The 19,431-nt window shown below is 47.2% G+C and overlaps 1 protein-coding gene and 1 long non-coding RNA gene across 12 annotated transcripts in view; both read right to left on the reverse strand.

The window, feature by feature from the left end:
- MTMR1 (myotubularin related protein 1) overlaps positions 1 to 19,431 on the reverse strand; it is a 95,717-nt gene that overhangs the window by 23,152 nt on the left and 53,134 nt on the right. For all 11 annotated transcript variants that reach the window (XM_067723022.1, XM_067723023.1, XM_067723025.1 and 8 more), the window contains 6 exons: positions 14,202 to 14,303; positions 13,800 to 13,883; positions 12,646 to 12,795; positions 11,649 to 11,837; positions 4,322 to 4,507; positions 3,418 to 3,624 (listed from right to left, as the gene is read on the reverse strand). In XM_067723022.1, coding sequence (XP_067579123.1) covers positions 3,418 to 3,624; positions 4,322 to 4,507; positions 11,649 to 11,837; positions 12,646 to 12,795; positions 13,800 to 13,883; positions 14,202 to 14,303 — 918 coding nt within the window. The remainder of the gene's footprint in view (positions 1 to 3,417; positions 3,625 to 4,321; positions 4,508 to 11,648; positions 11,838 to 12,645; positions 12,796 to 13,799; positions 13,884 to 14,201; positions 14,304 to 19,431) is intronic.
- Positions 4,545 to 11,638, reverse strand: LOC137216899 (uncharacterized). Its single transcript, XR_010939883.1, has 3 exons — positions 10,558 to 11,638; positions 9,275 to 9,504; positions 4,545 to 7,622 (listed from the first exon to the last, which is right to left on the reverse strand). It is a non-coding gene; the product is annotated as an uncharacterized lncRNA (long non-coding RNA).

Consider the following 19,431-nt stretch of genomic DNA (forward strand, 5'->3'; position numbering starts at 1 on the left):
ACTAGAACAAAAAATTTTACAATTTATATGGAAACACAAAAGACCCCGAATAGCCAAAGCAATCTTGAGAAAGAAAAATGGAGCTGGAGGAATCAGGCTCCCTGACTTCAGACTATACTACAAAGCTACAGTAATCAAGATAATATGGTACTGGCACAAAAACAGAAATATAGATCAATGGAACAGGATAGAAAGCCCAGAGATAAACCCATGCATGTATGGTCACCTTATCTTTGATAAAGGAAGCAAGAATATACAGTGGAGAAAAGACAGCCTCTTCCATAAGTGGTGCTGGGAAAACTAGACAGCTACATGTAAAAGAATGAAATTAGAACACTTCCTAACACCATACACAAAAATAAGCTCAAAGTGGATTAAAGACCTAAATGTAAGACTGGACACTATCAAACTCTTAGAGGAAAACATAGGCAGAACACTCTATGACATAAATCACAGCAAGATCCTTTTTGACCCACCTCCTAGAGAAATGGAAATAAAAACAAAAATAAACAAATGGGACCTAATGAAACTTCAAAGCTTTTGCACAGCAAAGGAAACCATAAACAAGACCAAAAGACAACCCTCAGAATGGGAGAAACTATTTGCAAACGAAGCAACTGACAAAGGATTAATCTCCAAAATATACAAGCAGCTCAGTAGCAAAAATGCAAACAACCCAATCCCAAAATGGACTGAAGACCTAAAGACACATTTCTCCAAAGAAGATATACAGACTGCCAACAAACACGTGAAAGGATGCTCAAGATCACTAATCATCAGAGAAATGCAAATCAAAACTACAATGAGGTATCACCTCACACTGGTCAGAATGGCCATCATCAAAAAATCTACAAACAATAAATGCTGGAGAGGGTATGGAGGAAAGGGAACCCTCTTGCACTGTTGGTAGGAATGTATATTGGTAGAACCACTATAGAGAGCAGTATGGAGCTTCCTTAAAAAACTAAAAACGGAACTACGCTACGACCCAGCAATCCCACTACTGGGCATATACCCTGAGAAAACCATAATTCAAAAAGAGATATGTACCGCAATGTTCATTGCAGCACTGTTTACAATAGCCAGGACATGGAAGCAACTGAAGTGTCCATCGACAGATGAATGGATAAAGAAGATGTGGCACATATATTCAATGGAATATTACTCAGCCATGAAAAGTGAAACTGAGTTATTTGTAGTGAGGTGGATGGACCTAGAGTCTGTTGTACAGAGTGAAGTAAGTCAGAAAAACAAATACCGCATGCTAACACATATATATGGAATCTAAAAATAATAATAATGCTTCTGGAGAACCTCAGGACAGAACAGGAATAAAGACGCAGAGGTAGAGAATGGAGTTAAGGACACGAGGAGGGGGAAGGGTAAGCTGGGACGAAGTGAGAGAGTGGCATTGACTTATAAACACTATCAAATGTAAAATCGATAGCTAGTGGGAAGCAGCCACATAGCACAGGGAGGTCAGCTCGGTGTTTTGTGACCACCTAGAGGGGTGGGATAGGTAGGGTGGGAGGGAGGGAGATGCAAGAGGGAGGAGACATGGGGATGTTTTTATATGTATAACTGAATCACTTTGTGATACAGCAGAAACCAACACACCATTGTAAGCAATTATACTCCAATAAAGGTGTTTAAAAAAAAAGAAGAAGTTGGGGAGAGAGGGAGGACCAGAAGGTAGGAGGAAATTCAGAAGGTTGCAGCCACCTAGAAGCCAAAGGAAGAAAGTGTTTGCAGAAGAAGGGAGCAATGACCAGTATCAAATGCTCAGGCCAAATAGGAGAAGCACTTGGCAGAGTGGCAGCCATTGGTGACTGTGACAAGAGCAGTGGCAGGGCGAAGGTGCAGGGGCGTGAGGAGGAAGCCTGGCTGAAGCGGGTTCAAGAGAGACCAGAAGGAGAGAAACAGTGAGAGCCAGAACAGACTAGTTTTGTGCAGATTTGTTGTAGTGGGGAGCAGATGTTCAGGGTGACACCTGGAGGGGGAAGTACAGTCAAGAGGGTTGGGTTTTAGGATGGGATAAGTAACAGCACGTTTCTATCAATGGAAACGATCAAGGGGAGAGGGGAGATGGAGGCAGGAACCACCCATGAGCCGGATGACGGGACAGGTGGGCAAGGAGAGAAATTGGCTTCAGGTAGGAGCTCATCCACAGAAACTCGAGGGAAGGAATAGTAGACAGACCCAGTGGGTGAGTGACTGCAGGCTTGAAACCCCTGCCTGAAGGTTGGCTGTACCCTCAATAGCTGGGTGACCTTGGCAGATAGCTCATACTCAGTTTCCCCATCTATCCATGGTAGCATCTGCCTCGCAAGGTCACTAGAAGATTAAAACTGGAGGATACACGTAACTGAGCACCACTGTGTGTCCAGCACTGTTGAAGTCCTAACCCTCAGTACCACAGAATGTGAGTGCATTGGGAGAGAATCACATCCTTAAAGGCCCTAAGTTGAAATGAGGCTGTTCCAGTCTGACTCATGTTCTTATAAGAAGAGGAAGTCTGGACACAGAGAGACACCAGGGACGTGTGCACACAGAGGAAAGGCCATGTGAGGACACAGCAAGAAGGCAGCCGTCTGCAAGCCAAGGAGAGAGCCATCAGGAGAAACCAACCCTGTCAGAACCTTGATCTTGGACTTCCAGCCCCCAGAATGATGAGACAATAAAATTCTGTTGTTTAAGCCACCCAGTCTTATGGTACTTTGTATGGCAAAATCTGGTACACCAATGTTCACAGCAGCATTATTCACAATCACCAACAGATGGCAATAACCCAAGTGTCCACCAACAGGTGAATGGATAAACAAAATGCAGTATATCCACACAATGGAATACCACTCAGCCATGAAAAGGAATTACTGATAAAATTTGATAGGTTCTGTAAGATGCATAAACCTTGAGAACATTGTGCTTAGTGAAATAAGCCTGTCGCAGCGAGACAAATATTGTGTGAGTCCACTTATGTCAGGGAGATGGAAAGCACATTAGTGGTCTCCAGGGGCTGGTGGGAAGAGGGAAATGAGGCGTGACTACTTAATATGTACAGGGTGTCCTTTTGGGGGTGATGAAATGTTTTGGAACTAGATAGAGATGGTGGTTGCACAACACTGAATGCACTAAATGCCGTGGAACTATATACTTTAAGATGGTTAATTCTATGTTATATGAATTTTACCTTAATTCTTTACAAAAATAAAGGCATACCTACGTGGAAAAAAAAAAAAGATTGCCCTGCCAGGAACATACAATGCTGAGGTCCATGGCATTCTCTTATGGCAATTCAGGTCTCACACAGAGCACAAAGCCGTCTCGTGTGTGTGTGTGTGTGTGTGTGATGTGTGATACAAATATGCATATGATATAGCAAAATAATGAAGCGTGCACCTCACTGTCTCAACTTACCAGTGCAAACCTATGTCCAAAGCTTATCCACTCCTTTTCTATGAGAGCCTCGAATCCTTTAATGGTGCGGTAATAACTGTCCAACATCAGCATGGCCAGAGACGTCAGCTGGGATGTTCGGTCCCAACCGTCGCTGCAGTGCACCACCACCGAGGTTTTCCCAGATTCTATTTTATCAGCAATTCTTACTGCCCCAGCAAGAAGCATCTTCAGAAAAGAAGGCACATTAAACCAGGCTACATTTAATTTCTATTACAGCAAAAAGAATTCTGTGGAGAACACTGGAAGTTCAGGTCAATGAACCAAACAAGAATGCAATCAATTTAAGAATCACTAGGAAACATTAGTATCTGGAGGGAAAAAAGAGAAACTTACACTAAGAAAAAAACTACAGTAGTAAATAGGGTCCTTTATCAAAGGGCCACAAAGTACTTTAAAAACCTGATCTGAGGGCTTCCCTGGTGGCGCAGTGGTTGAGAGTCTGCCTGCCGATGCAGGGGACGCGGGTTCATGCCCCGGTCCGGGAGGATCCCGCATGCCGCGCAGCGGCTGGGCCCCGTGAGCCATGGCTGCTGAGCCTGTGCGTCCGGAGCCCGTGCTCCGCAACGGGGGAGGCCACAACGGTGAGAGGCCCGCATACCGCAAAAAAAAAAAAAACAAAAAAAAAAACCTGATCTGAGGCAAGCATTATTGCTTTCTGTTATGTCACAACCCGCCCCCCCCAACAAAGACCACAGTTTGGATGCTGCCCATGGAAACTATGAAAGCCCAAGTACGCAGCAAAGATGCATTCATTTGCAATGCTAAGAAACCATCCAGATAGACAGACAGACAGATAGCTTTATGGCCCAGCTGCAGAGAAATCTTAAGCAGAAAGCACGTAAAGGATGGGCCCTCTCTGTACCCGAATGTACTCCAGCCAGTGCGTCCCGTCCACGTTGGACAGCCACCGCGCCTCCTCGATGGCCGGGTACGCGATCTCCTTCAGTTTTCGCAGCGACTCTCTCATCACGTGAATGTTGTGGATCTCCAGGAACACGAGTTCTGCGTTTGGGTATGCACTTTCACTTTCATAGCCCCCACCCTTTGCCTGTGAAAACAAAAGATATATGTCACTTCATCTGAGTTAACTTTTCTGTTCTTTCTAGTTTTAACCAGATAGAGACCATTAAAGAAGCGACAAACTCATCTGTTTATAATAAGCCTCCTACATCCTTGTATGAGTTTCCCATGGCTGTTGGAACAGAGTACCACAATCTGAGTGGCTTAAAGTGACAGAAATTTCTCCTCTCTCAGTTCTAGAGGCTGGAAGTCCAAAATCAAGGTACTGGCAGGGCCGTGTTCCCTCAGAACCCTCTTGGGGAGGACCCTTCTTTGCCTCTTCCAGCTTCTGGTGGCCCCAGGTGTTTCTGGTTTATAGATACGTTAATCTCTGCCCCATCTTCACATGGCCTTCTCCTTGTGTCTGTATCTCTTCTTATAAGGACACCAGTCAGACTGGATTAGGACCCATCCTAATTCCATACGACTTCATCTTAACTTGATTACATTTGCAAAGACCCTATTTCAAATCAGGGCCACAGTCACAGGTGCCAGGAGTTAGGGCTTCAACACATTTTTTTTTTAATGGAAACACAGTTCAACCCACAACAATCTTCCATCACCCATCATCAGTTTTGAAAACGATTAACAACTGGATCTTACACAAGGTGAATTGGGTTCTAAAACGTTCTACCATATATCTGAATAAAAAAGTTGTACTGTGGACTTCCCTGGTGATGCAGTGGTTAAGAATCCGCCTGCCAATGCAGCGGACACGGGTTCGAGCCCTGGTCCGGGAAGATCCCACATGCCGCGGAGCAAGTAAGCCTGTTCGCCACAACTACTGAGCCTGTGCTCTAGAGCCCACGAGCCACAACTACTGAGCCATGTGCCACAGATACTGAAACCCACGCACCACGACTACTGAAGCCCACGCGCTTAGAGCACGTGCTCTGCAACAAGATCAGCCACCACAATGAGAAGCCCGCGCACTGCAACAAAGAGTAGCCCCCACTCACCGCAACTAGAGAAAGCCCGTGTGCTGCAACGAAGACCCAACGCAGCCAAAAATATAAATAAATAAATAAATATTTTAAAAAATAAAGTTGTACTACCACAAAACTTCTATATAAAACAATTTGTAAATTCCAAACAGTGAGATTTATTTAAGTAATTTAAGTAAAATAAAATGCAAATGTAACAAAAAAGGGGGATACGGCTCACCCCTTGGTAATCTCATAACAAAATCTGGTCTACAATTAGCTTATATTTTGCAGAAGTCAACATCCAAGACACATCTGTTATGAGAATATAGAGAAATTGAAACCCTAATACATTGCTGGTAGAAATTTAAACTGTACAGTCTCTGTGGAAAACAGTCTGATGGTTCCTCAAAAAGTTAAACATGGAACTACCATCTGGTACAGAAATTCCAACTCCTGCACAACTAAAATCAGGTATTCACATGAAAACTTGTACACAAAAAATCATAGCAGGAATATCCACAACAGGGATCAGGTGGAAGCAACGCAAATGTCCATCAATGAATGAGCGGATAAACTGTGCTGTATCCATACAATGGACTATTTTTCGGCCACACAAAGGCATGGAGTACTGATACATGCTACAGTATGGAGGAACCGCAGAAACATCACGCCAAGCGAAAGCAGCCAGGCACATAAAACCACACAGTGTATGACTCTATTTATATGAAGTGTCCAGAAGAAGGAAATCTACATGGAAAGTAAATTAGTGGTTGACAGGGGTTGGGGACAGGGGTTGGGGAGAGTGGAGGATGGGCGGCGACTGCCAGTGGGCACAGGGTTTCCATCTGGGGCTATGGAAGCGTTCTGGAATGAGATAGTGGTGACTGTCTCACAACGCTGTGAATAGACTAGAAGGCATTGAACTGTAAACTGTGGACTGGTTTCTGGAGGAGGAACAGAGCCCTGGGCTTTGAGTGGTGGAACTGTCTCGGGAGCAGGACGCAGAGCTCTGGAGCACGGAAGAGGGGCAGGGCGGTGGCTCTGGGGACGGCGTCCAGGGCTCAGGGACGGCGTGTGTGGTGAGGAGAGCAGTCAGGTCCAGAGCCTGCGGAAAGCCGACATTTAGGGAATGCAGAGCAAAAGAGACTGAGGAGAGCGGCCAAAGACTGGAGGATAAAGAGAAAAGGGAAGAGGGTCTTTCAAAAAGGAGACGGTACTCACTGTGTCAAAAGCTCGCGAGGTCGTGACAAGAAGGTACTCGGCGGCCTTACCATGAAGAGTCCAGGCCAAGACGGGCACGGGGGTAGGGGAACGGCGGAGCCAGCTGCGAGGGGACGGGGACGGGGACTCCGGGGAGGGCTTATCTGCACAGCTGGGACAGACTTCACGGGAAGGAGTGGGCACAAGAGCAGGGTGGGCTGAGCTGGCAGGGGGTCAGGGGAGGACGCAGCGGGGAGGCCACCCTAGTTTCCGGGCTGTGGAGGTAGGGACGGGGTGGGGGGCAGTTCCCGTCTGAGGCTGGGTGTGTTCTGTGCAGAAGGGTCGAGGACGAAGGGCGTGGGGCAGGGCCATCCAGGAGAGAAAGAGTTGTAAAGGGCTGACCCAGCCCCTGGAGGGCCCAGGAGAGGCAGGGAGCCTGGCAGGAGCCTGGGGCCCGGGGCCGGAGCCTGGGGTCCTGCTCGGCGGCCCGGGTGTGGGCCTGGGGTGGGTGGGCAGGGAGGCGGGGGTGGGGGAGTGTGCCCCGAGCCCGTGCCACAGCCATGCCGGGGGACCGGAGCCCAGCCACCGGGGGCGGAGCAGGGGCCGAGGACCTGCTCGAGCTCAGGAGCCGCAAACACGATTGGCGGGGAAAGAAGAGAATGTCGTCATCGGGTCTGGATGCGCCTGTCCTCTGGCCGGTACAGGATGACGTGAGGCGCTCTCACTCAACAGAACACTCTGAACACAAACTGTGGCCAAAGTAGCCTAGAGCTTGGTCCTGCCTGTGTGGCAGGATGATGTTTTCATAAATGATATCCTCGGTGCCCACTGAAGACACTGCTGGCCGAGGGGTTAAAGGCACAGGCTTTGGTGGCACGGAGCGTGGGTTCGTCATCCCAGGTCTGCCACTCAAGTAGCTATGGGTCCTCACCATCTCTCTGCGCCCAGCTTTCTCACCGGAAAGACTCCAGGGGCTCACTGTGGGGATTAAATACTAACTAAATAAACGATCTTAATGAACGCTAATCCGTGCAAGGCTCGGTGCACGCCCCCCACACTCGGGCACTGATGTATTATAACCTCTCCCAGCACCTACCTCGAAAAGCCCCGAGCTGGGCAGGGACCCCTGAGGGAGACCTGAGGCTGGGGCAGAGGCCCCACACCCAGAAAGCACTTCAGCACGGAGGGCGTGCGTGCTCAGGGCTGGTGTTAACCAGGAGAATGTAGTTAAAGCCAGTTTGTTGCCTGGAAACTGATTACTAAAGCTCCAAACAAGACAAATGACAATCAGAAAATGGGCTCATGGGAGAAAAAGGGCATGAGTGCCTACTCCGTGCTAGGACAGGGAGCAGGCGCCCGGAGGGCTGGAGACAGAGGAGGGGGAAGGAGGGGGAGAAGGGGCCCCACCTATACCCCAGCAGGAACAGGGGCAGGGGGCTCAGAAAGTTCTGAAAGACTCGAACCTGCTGGCCAGGCCTCTCTCTATGGGGGCAAAGCAGGGTTCCAGAAGGAAGCCAGCGATGTTTGGACACTGTTCCCCACTGGCCCCCAAGTCCCCAAGGATCAGCTCATAGCAGCAGTGGCGGCAGGGCCATCCTCAACCCTCAGGGAGAAGAAAGCCTAACACCGCTTGGGACGGAGGCAGCTGAAGGATGGACTCGGGTTCGTGATTTCAAGCCAGCTGCTCAGCACCTGGTGAAGGCCCGCCAGGATGCCGATCCTAGGCAGCAGGGAGGATTCCCAGGTGAGAAAAGCAAAGCCTCAGAGAGGGCTGGCAACTCCCAAAGGCCAAAGGCAGCAAGTGGCAGGACAGGTTTCCCATGCCCTCAGACTCTGAAGTCCACACACCTCCCCCAAGACGTTGCAGACTGAGCGTTTGAATCCCCCGAAATTCCCATGTTGAAACCTGAATTCCCGATGGGATGGTGTTAGAATGTGTGGCCTCTGGGAAAGATTAGGTGATGAAGGAGGCGGCCTCACGATGGGATTAGTGCCCCTCCCAGAAGAGACGGCACAGAGCTTGCCCCTTTCTGCTCTGGCAGTGTGAGGACACAGCAAGAACGGGGCTGTCTACAGCCAGGAAGTGGGCTCTCACCACGCACTGAATCTGCTGGTGCCTTGATCTTAGACTTCCAGCTTCCAGAGCTTTGAGAAATAAATATTGCTGTTTATATGCTACCCAGCCTATGATATTTAGTTACAGCTGTCCAAGCTAAGACACCCCTCCCCCTAGTTCTCTCCTGGACACTCCTCCTCTCCTGGCATCTGGGACCTCTCCCTTCTTCTCTGCGGTCTCCTCCTGACCACCTGGAGCACCCTTTCCTTCACTGAGTTCCTCTCTTACCCTCCACAGACAGCATTTCAGGCGGTCTGGTGCCTGGCCCCGCCCACGTGGCCTAGGCTCCTTAGGTAACTTCATCCCCTCCCCTCCAAGGCTGCAACCTCCACTGGACCTCCAACCTGACCTTTTTCTGAGCTCCAGAGCTTTACTGTCCCCACACAGGCTCCTCAACTGCAACAGGTTAAAATGAAATTCCTTGCCTGCATCTTCACTTTCTCAAGAAGAAAGTTGACTTGAAACCCTCCATAATGGAGTCTGGACTTTTGAATTAACATACAATGCCACTCACCATCGGGTCCTCCATTGAGAGACGACCCCGCCCACCAGCCAGCAGCTCTTTGTTCCAGTCGGGGAGGAGAAGACCCAGAGACACAATGAGGGGGAGGCTGTGGGAAGACAGGGGCAGGGACTGGAGGGCGGTAGCCATGTGCACAGAGGAGCCACCAGAAGCCCAAAAACGCAGGGAATGGATCTCCCCGGAAGCCTTCAGAAGGAGCACAGTGCTGCCAGACGCCGGAACTGTGCGAGAATAAACGTGTGCTGTTTTAAGCCGCCAAGTTTGTGGCCATTGGTTCAGCACCTCAGGAAACTCACGCGCTGCCCATCTTTCTCCCCACCCTGGTCCTCTCCCAGCTTCCCCGACTCAGTAGCTGACACCACCACTCAGTGCCAGGCCAGACCCCGGGGCAGGGTGGGGCTAGCCTCTCAGCATCCTATACTGATACACCCGGCACTGTGCATTCTCCTCACCCAATTTCAATCCTTACGCAGCCCTCTACATGAGAGACTGTAGGGGAGACAGCTCCCCTGTTACAGAAGAGGCTTCTGGAGAGGTTAAGTAACTTGCTCAGGGTTCTATCGAGCACTAAGTGGCAGAGCAGGGAGGAAACCCCACATGTAACTGAACACAAAGCTGAGGGTTCTCACTACCCTGTCTCTTAGGCTGGTCTGGATACACTGAGGTTTTGTTACCTGGGAGACAGCCAAGAGGGGATGCCAACCAGACGACGGGATGGAAATCCCATCTGGACCTCAGGAGGGATCAGAGCATGATAGAAACTTGGGTGGCAAACTGAACACATAGGGAGTGTTGAGAATCAGGGCACTGGAGGAGATGGCCCAGCGAGACTGGGCAAAGGAGAAAAGAGGACCCCAGACTGGGTTCCAGGCGTGCTGCCATCTGCCAGTTGGGAAGAGGGAGAGGAAGCAGTGAAGGAGGCTGAGCCGGCCAGGGTACAGAGAGGGGGTGGTCCAGGGCAGAGATGTCATGAGAGTCAAGAGAATGGGGCCGTCCACTCCGGGTCAGTAGCAGAGATGGCAAACTTGACCCGAAAGCTTTCTCTGGGACAGGCACCCATGCAACTTCACATCCACCCCAGGAAGGAGGTGTGCTGCCGCTCCCAGTTCAGATGAGGGGATCGTGGTCTAGATAGAGGCAGTAACTGCCCACGGTCAGGTGCAAACAACCACGCTGCCTCCACGCTCCCGCGGAGCACGCTGCACGCCCCCCGCCACCCCGCCTCACGGTGGGGGCCGCTTGGCAGGCATGTGCCTCAAGGGCCATGGGTGCACCTGACGGCTTGTTTGCTCTTTGAAGTAAGAGGGAAGGGATCCTCCCGAGAGTGAGACGGGGGGCACAAGACGTTGGCTCTTTGGAGACTGTGGTCAACGATGGACTCATCAGTGAGCAAAGAAGGGGCACAAGCTGCCACGAGAAACAAAGACCCCCAAGCACTGCTTAGGGGGACACGGCGGGGGAACCCTCAGACACCCCCCCCCCCCGCTTGCCATTCTCATGAATGGCATGCTCTGGCGCACTGCTGAAGGAGCCTCGTGCTGTCTAGAGTGCCCTGCCCGTCTCATCCCGCTGATCACCCAGGGCCAGCTCAAACGCCACCTCCTCTGTGAAGCCTCGCCCAGCGGCATGAGCTCCCCCGGAACACCGAGCTGGCACCTCCTACATGTAGCCTCGTCTGTCCTGGTGTTTCCCCCAGCACCTTGTCCCTAGTACGTGCTCACTGCATGTTGATTACCCGAGCATCACCTTACAGGTAGGCATGAGATGGTAAGGGCTGTGGCCACCATCCTCATACCTGAGACTCCTTGTGGAGGGGTCAGGACTCTGACTGCCAGAGGCCTGCCTGCAGGACCACACTCTCAGCAAGTCATTTGCGGGAAACAGAAATGACGCCGTTCAGAGCCCTTCCCGTTGGAAAGCGGGTACTGGAGGCTTGACAGCACAGCCTGGGCCTCTTCAGCTGGTGGGGATCAGATGGGAGCTGGGTGCGGATGGCAACTTTGTGTATCTGCCTTGTTTCACATAGCTGACTCCAATCTAACAGAACTTCAGGCAGATATGAATTAATCAAGCAATCACCATAGTTCACAGGTTAAAGGGACTTCCAAGGGCCTCATGATCCTTTCATTAAAATACTTACTAGATTCTCTAGGCGATCATTCTCTTTCTGGGTCTTTACTTAATTAGTTCAGCAGACAGGATTGTGGAGGGGCAATGAGACGACAGGATTCCCAAGGGCTAGGGACCCAGGAGGCCCAGCTGTGGGCTACACCGCAGAAGTCCACCTTCCCTGGGCTATTTGAATGGCATGATGACTTACAAACAGTACAGGAGAAAAACTTCTGCAGCAGTATCAATAATGTACCTTGTTGGTGCTGGCGACCTTGTTTTGCCGGGCATCAAAGATGATGAGTTTGTGAGCCTGCGCATTAGCATCCATTATCGTTTGCAAGTACTTCTCATCTTCCTTGCAGCGTTTATCATTGGGACCCACAAGTGGCTGGCTGCAACGGGTAATCGTTGCCTGACTTTCTGGATGAATCCATGACAACACCTAGTGTTTGAAAGCCATAAATATTAGTACGGTCCTAAAATAATACGTGCTCTATGACCAGGTAGTGAAAACAAGTTCTCTTCTCAAGCACAGCTGCTTCGGCATATTTTCCTCAAAGGGGAGGAGTCAGCCTGAGGACAGCGTGATAGTGGCCCTGGGACTCAATGTTTGGGTCAGGCTGAAAGAAGTCTGACTAAATGAGCTCTAAGAATCCCCGTCTACCTTTAAAATTCTATGATTCTAAGAAAACCAGAGACTAAGTCAAACTATGACTGACATCAAGCCCCATTTCTATTTGATTGACTAGTTTTATTTTGTTTCCTAATTTAAAAACACCTTTGGATCTCAACAGTGGCATACGTGGCCATATGAGGACAAAGTAAATATACAGTCTCTTAATGAAATCTAAAGCTAAGCCCCCCAACCTCCCATTTTCCTCCAGCAGCCAAGTGACTCAGGGTTATACCAGAGCACAAACTCGGGTCTCAAAATCGTTCGCTCCCCGCTTCACTGTGGTGATAGAATCCTGGGTGTACACATATATCCAAACTCATCAGATTGTATCCATTAAACACATGGAGGTTTTTTATATACCAACAAAGTTGTTTAAAAAACTTCACCCCCTGCTGGCTGCTGTCTACTTTTGCAATGGTGCCCCTTCCAGTATAGGTAGAGCCTTGCACTCAGTATCTAAGAAAGAATGCATTTTCTCAAGGATGATTCACTAATTTTTTTCTGTCTTGCTTTTTTCCATGTTAGATCGAATACAGTACACGTTTATATCTACATGACAATGTTTATTACTTACTGGGATTCTGCCTTTTGCTCGAAACGCTGCCACTTTTGAAAGGTCGTCATCTTTTACACTAGTTGGCACGACAATGATGGCGGGGTAGGTGTCACAGAGCTCATAATTACTGTTTACTTTGGATATTTTCCAACTCTCATTTGGCAAGCCCTGCAGGGTGTCAGAGGAAAGTCAGGGGGTGGAGAGGAGCACACTTTTACACTTTCAAAAAGTACTAAGCATGAACCACATCCATTTCTTCTTTTCTTTTCTTTTTTTTCAAAAATTTATTTATTAATTTTTTTGGCCATGGCATGTGGGATCTTAGTTCCCCGACCAGGGATCAAACCCGAGCCCTCTGCAGTGGAAGCGTGGAGTCTTAACCACTTGACCGCTAGGGAAGTCCCCATTTCTTATTTTCTACTAAAATCCATTTGTAATTCATTGTTCATTGCTACTTAAAAGTTTAAATATACATTTATTTTATATAACCCATTTCCTACCTAATTCATTAAAAAAAAACCTAATGAAGCATAATTTCCAAACATACTAAAACATGAAAATTGTATACTTGAATCCCAGTCGTATGCATTTCTTGTCATGTTTTCTATAACAAATGAGCATAGTGCTGTTCTTAAAAATACCCATGGAAGTCATTTAGAGAAGCAGAAAGTTCTTAAAAATGTCTAAAATAAGGAATATAAAATCACCATACCAAATATAAGGTGCAGGCAAAGAGTAAATGTCATGAAAATAACGTCTTGTTGGAATATCTTCAAACTAACAATGCACTAAAGAGCTTCTAGGTATAGGAACACCTCATCAGACTGATGTAGCCATGCCATATACTTAAAATCTAACTTAAACCACTGGTTTCGATCCTTACTCATTCATTTGCTACCAGAATATGTAATAAAAACCATCTGGCTGGTTTGGTTTGTCAACCCCCGTCCCTGTACTCCACTTGCACTCTGGAAAAAGGAAGAACAAACAGTGCCATAACCAAAGGTTTGGTATGGGGAGAACGGACATCCAGAGCTGAAGAACCCACAAGCCAAGTGAGTTACACCCATGGACAACTTGTTTCAAAAGGTTTCTTCTCCACTACATTTCTACCCTTTTAGGAAAAACATGCTCAACCTATTATTTCCCGATTGATAAGCAACACACTTTACCTGTCTTTTATATTCAGATACTGGATCATAAATTTTCCATCCATTCACTGGAAATTTTTCTTTATAGTTGAATGCGAAGAGTGTCTGGATACAAAACCACAAAATACATATGTCAGCATTTCTTTGCTATGTCATATGCCTGCTATTAAAGCTTTTCATTCAGTTATGAGCTGAATGTATTAAGATTCCTACTTTAATCTGTAAATTTTGAAGCAACAAGTTGGCAGTTTTCTTCATCCTACACAGAACTGACAAATTTAAAATATTCTAATATTAGTTACCAACAGAGAGAAAACAGATAAAGGAAACCTCTGGAAGAAAGAACAGTTAAACATGAAATTTTTACACCTCTGTGAAGGCATTTAGACCCACACATAAAAAGATTTATCTTGGTGTACGTACCTGCCCATTGGAAAGAGGAAATGCATGTTTGTTGAGGTTATCAAATATCCCTAGTTTACTCTGTTCTTCCTGTTTATAAGCAAGTCGCAAGTTCCTCATATCCTGTTAAACAATTAGCAAAACTCGTTTATTCAACATGTATTGAGTACCTATGAAGTAGACACCACGCTATGAAGAGATAAATATTTTTATTCATTTCTCATGAAACATAGTCGGCCCTCCCTATCTGCAGGCTGCACATCCACAGATTCAACTAAGCATGGATCAAAAACACTGGGGGAAAAGTTCCAGAAAGTTCCAAAACACAAAACTTGAATTAGCAGAGTGCCAACAACTACCTACATAGCATTGACATTGTATTAGGTATTATAAATAATCTAGAGATAATGTAAAGTACACAGGAGGATGTGCGTAGGCTCTATACAAATACTAACGCCATTTTATATAAGGAGAATTAAGCGCCCCAGATTTTGGTATTTGCTGGGGGGAGGGGGGTGTCCTGTAACCAATCACCAGTGGATACCGAGGCAATTCGCAAAGCACCTCCAACAAGATAATAAAAGATTAAGTGAGAAAATTGGAACAAAGGGGACGTGTTGGAGAAAAACCTCATCAGATGGAACCAAGAATAAGCTTAGTACATAAAAGACATGCCATCAAGTCCTGTGCACTTACTTGCTAAAGGTGTGCTATAGAATCAATCAGTTGTGGGCTTTAAGTTGCTAAAAGAGTCAATTACGGAATTCACACCATCCATCAAATAGAAATGCGACAGAGGTTTCTCCTCTGAACTCAAAGCAAGGACTCTGTGTCATGTATGGCCCTCACTGACTTCCTTACAGAAATTATAATGCTGTTTCTCAAGATCGGTTTCTGAAAGCACCCTGCCATGCAAGCTGCCAGCCAAAAGATCAAGTGGAAGTTTTCAGGAGCAATGCCAACGAGGTGGCTCTGACGGTGCAGTTTCTTCCTGGGACTGATCTGAGCACTACCCCCTGACCTTTCTAAACCTACGTCGTTAGCTAAACACAAAAATCTCATTCTTCTTTAACCTTACATCAAATTTGAAAATAAATATGACCACAAACAAATTAAACCAAGAGCAATTGGGGAAGTGAGGAAGTTACTGTTGTGATATTATTTCTAACAGCGAAAGAATGGAAATAGTAACTTAAATGTCCATAAATAAACAGGGTCTGGCTAGAGATTACTACAAGCAACTGTATGCCAATAAAATGGACAACCTGGAAGAAATGGACAAATTCTTAGAAATGCACAACTTTCTGAGACTGAACGAGGAAGAAACAAAATATTAACAGACTAATCAGAAGCACTGAAATTGAAACTGTGATTAAAAATCTTCCAACAAACAGAAGCCCAGGACCAGGGGGCTTCCCAGGCGAATTCTATCAAACATTTAGAGAAGAGCTAACACCTATCCTTCTCAAACTCTTCCAAAATATAGCAGAGGGAGGAACACTCCCAAACTCATTCTACAAGGCCACCATCACCCTGATACCAAAACCAGACAAAGAAGCCACAAAGAAAGAAAACTACAGGCCAATATCACTGATGAACATAGATGCAAAAATCCTCAACAAAATACTAGCAAACAGAATCGAACAGCACATTAAAAGGATCATACACCATGATCAAGTGGGGTTTATCCCAGGAATGCAAGGATTCTTCAATATACACAAATCAATCAATGTGATACACCATATTAACAAATTGAAGGAGAAAAACCATATGATCATCTCAATAGATGCAGAGAAAGCTTTTGACAAAATTCAACACCCATTTATAATAAAAACCCTCCAGAAAGTAGACACAGAGGGAACTTACCTCAACATAATAAAGGCCATATATGACAAACCCACAGCCAACATCATCCTCAGTGGTGAAAAACTGAAACAATCTCCACTAAGATCAGGAACAAGACAAGGTTGCCCACTCTCACCACTATTATTCAACATAGTTTTGGAAGTTTTAGCCACAGCAATCAGAGAAGAAAAAGAAATAAAAGGAATCCAAATTGGCAAAGAAGAAAAGCTGTCACTGCAGATGACATGATACTACACACAGAGAATCCTAAAGATGCTACCAGAAAACTACTACAGCTAATCAATGAATTTGGTAAAGTAGCAGGATACAAAATTAATGCACAGAAATCTCTAGCATTCCTATACACTAATGATGAAAAATCTGAAAGTGAAATTAAGAAAACACTCCCATTTACCATTGCAACAAAAAGCATAAAATATCTGGGAATAAACCTACCTAAGGAGACAAAAGCCCTGTATGCAGAAAACTATAATACACTGATGAAATTAATTAAAGATGATACAAAGAGATGGAGAGATATACCATGTTCTTGGATTGGAAGAATCAACATTGTGAAAATGACTCTACTACCCAAAGCAATCTACAGATTCAATGCAATCCCTATCAAACTCCCACTGGCGCTTTTCACAGAACTAGAACAAAAAATTTTACAATTTGTATGGAAACACAAAAGACCCTGAATAGCCAAAGCAATCTTGAGAAAGAAAAACGAAGCTGGAGGAATCAGGCTCCCTGACTTCAGACTATACTACAAAGCTACAATAGTCAAGACAGCATGGCACTGGCACAAAAACAGAAATATAGATCAATGGAACAGGATAGAAAGCCCAGAGATAAACCCACACACATATGGTCACCTTATCTTTGATAAAGGAGGCAAGAATATACAGTGGAGAAAAGACAGCCTCGGGGGACCTTGAAGATGGCGGAAGAGTAAGACGCGGAGATCACCTTCCTCCCCACAGATACACCAGAAATACATCTACACGTGGAACAACTCCTACAGAACACCTACTGAAGGCTGGCAGAAGACCTCAGACCCCCCAAAAGGCAAGAAACTCCCCACGTACCTGGGTAGGGCAAAAGAAAAAACAGACAAAAGAATAGGGACGGCACCTGCACCAGTGGGAGGGAGCTGTGAAGGAGGAAAAGGTTCCACACACTAGGAAGCCCCTTCGTGGGCGGAGACTGCGGGAGGCGGAGGGGGGAGCTTCAAAGCCACGGAGGAGTGCACAGCAACGGGTGCGGAGGCCAAAGCGGGGAGATTCCCGCACAGAGGATCGGTGCCGACCAGCACTCACCAGCCCGAGAGGCTTGTCTGCTCACCCGCCGGGGCGGGCGGGGCTGGGAGCTGAGGCTCCGGCTTCGGTCGGAGCGCCGGGAGAGGACTGGGGTTGGCGGCTTGAACATAGCCTGAAGGGGTTGGTGCACCACGGCTAGCCGGGTGGGCGTCCGGGGAAAAGTCTGCACCTGCCGAAGAGGCAAGAGACTTTTTCTTCCCTCTTTGTTTCCTGGTGCGCGAGGAGAGGGGTTTAAGAGCGCTGCTTAAAGGAGCTCCAGAGACGGGCGCGAGCCGCGGCTAAAAGCGCGGACCCCAGAGACGGGCGGGAGACGCTAAGGCTGCTGCTGCCGACACCAAGGGGCCTGTGTGCGAGCACAGGCCACTCTCCACACCCCTCTTCCGCGGAGCCTGTGCAGCTCGCCACTGCCAGGTTCCCGGGATCCAGGGACAACTTCCCCGGGAGAACGCACGGCGGGCCTCAGGCTGGTGCAAAGTCATGCCGGACTTTGCCGACGCAGACCCGCCCCGCACTCCGTGCCCCTCCCTCCCCGCCGGCCTCAGTGCGCCAGAACCCCCGAATCAGCGGCTCCTTTAACCCCGTCCTGTCTGAGCACAAAACAGACGCCCTCCAGCGACCTACACGCAGAGGCAGGGCCAAATCCAAAGCTGAGCCCCTGGGAGCTGTGAGAACAAAGAAGAGAAAGGAAATCTCTCCCAGCTGCCTCAGAAGCAGCGGATTAAAGCTCCACAATCAACTTGATGCACCTGCATCTGTGGAATACCTGAATAGACAACCAATCATCCCAAATTGAGGAAGTGGACTTTAGGAGCAAGATCTATGATTTTTTCCCCTTTCCTCTTTTTGTGAGTGTGTATGTGTATGCTTCTGTGTGAGATCTTGTCTGTATAGTCTTGCTTCCACCATTTGTCCTAGGGTTCTATCCGTCCATGGTTTTTTTTAAAATTTTTTTCTTAATAATCAATTTTAATTTTAATAACGTTATTATACTTTACCTTCGTTCTTTCTTTCTTTCTTTCCTTCCTTCCTTCCCTCCTTTAGACAACGAATCATCCCAAATTGAGGAGGTGGTCTCTGACAGCAAGATTTATGATTTTTCCCCCTTTACCTCTTTTAGTGAGGGTGTATGTGTATGCTTCTGTGTAAGATTTTGTCTGTATAGCTTTGCTTCCAACATCTGTCCTAAGGTTCTATCCGTCCCTTTTTTTTTTCTAAATAAGAATTTTTTAATTCAATAACTTTATTATACTTTATTTTATTTTTACTGTATCTTCTTTCTTTCTGTTTTTCCTTCTTTCCCTCCTTCCTTCCTCCCTCCCTCCCTTTCTTTCCTTCTTGCCTTCTTTCCTTCTTTGCTTCCTTCTTTCTTCCTTCCTTCCCTCCTTTCCTTCTTTCTTTCCTCATACTTCTACTAATTCCCTCTACTTTTTCTCCCTTTTATTCTGAGCCGTGTGGATGAAAGGCTCTTGGTGCTCCAGCCAGGAGTCAGGGCTCTGCCTCTGAGGTAGGAGAGCCAATTTCAGGACACTGGTCCACAAGAGACCTCCCAGCTCCACATAATATCAAACGGCGAAAATCTCCCAGAGACCTCCATCTTAACACCAGCACCCAGCTTCACTCAACGACCAGCAAGCCACAGTGCTGGACAACCTATGCCAAACAACTAGCAAAACAGGAACACAACCCCACCCATTAGCAGAGAGGCTGCCTAAAATCATAATAAGGCCACAGACACCCCAAAACACACCACCAGATGTGAACCTGCCCACTGGAGAGACAAGATCCAGCCTCATCCACCACAACACAGGCACTAGTCCCCTCCACCAGGAAGCCTACACAACCCACTGAACCAACCTTAGCCACTGGAGACAGACATCAAAAACAGCGGGAACTACGAACCTGCAGTCTGCAAAAAGGAGACCCCAAACACAGTAAGATAAGCAAAATGAAAAGACAGAAAAACACACAGCAGATGAAGGAGCAAGATAAAAATGCGCCAGACCTAACAAATGAAGAGGAAATAGCCAGTCTACCTGAAAAAGAATTCAGAATAATGATAGTAAGGATGATCCGAAATCTTGGAA

This window comes from Pseudorca crassidens, chromosome X, assembly GCF_039906515.1.
Source record: "Pseudorca crassidens isolate mPseCra1 chromosome X, mPseCra1.hap1, whole genome shotgun sequence".
NCBI lineage: Eukaryota > Metazoa > Chordata > Mammalia > Artiodactyla > Delphinidae > Pseudorca > Pseudorca crassidens.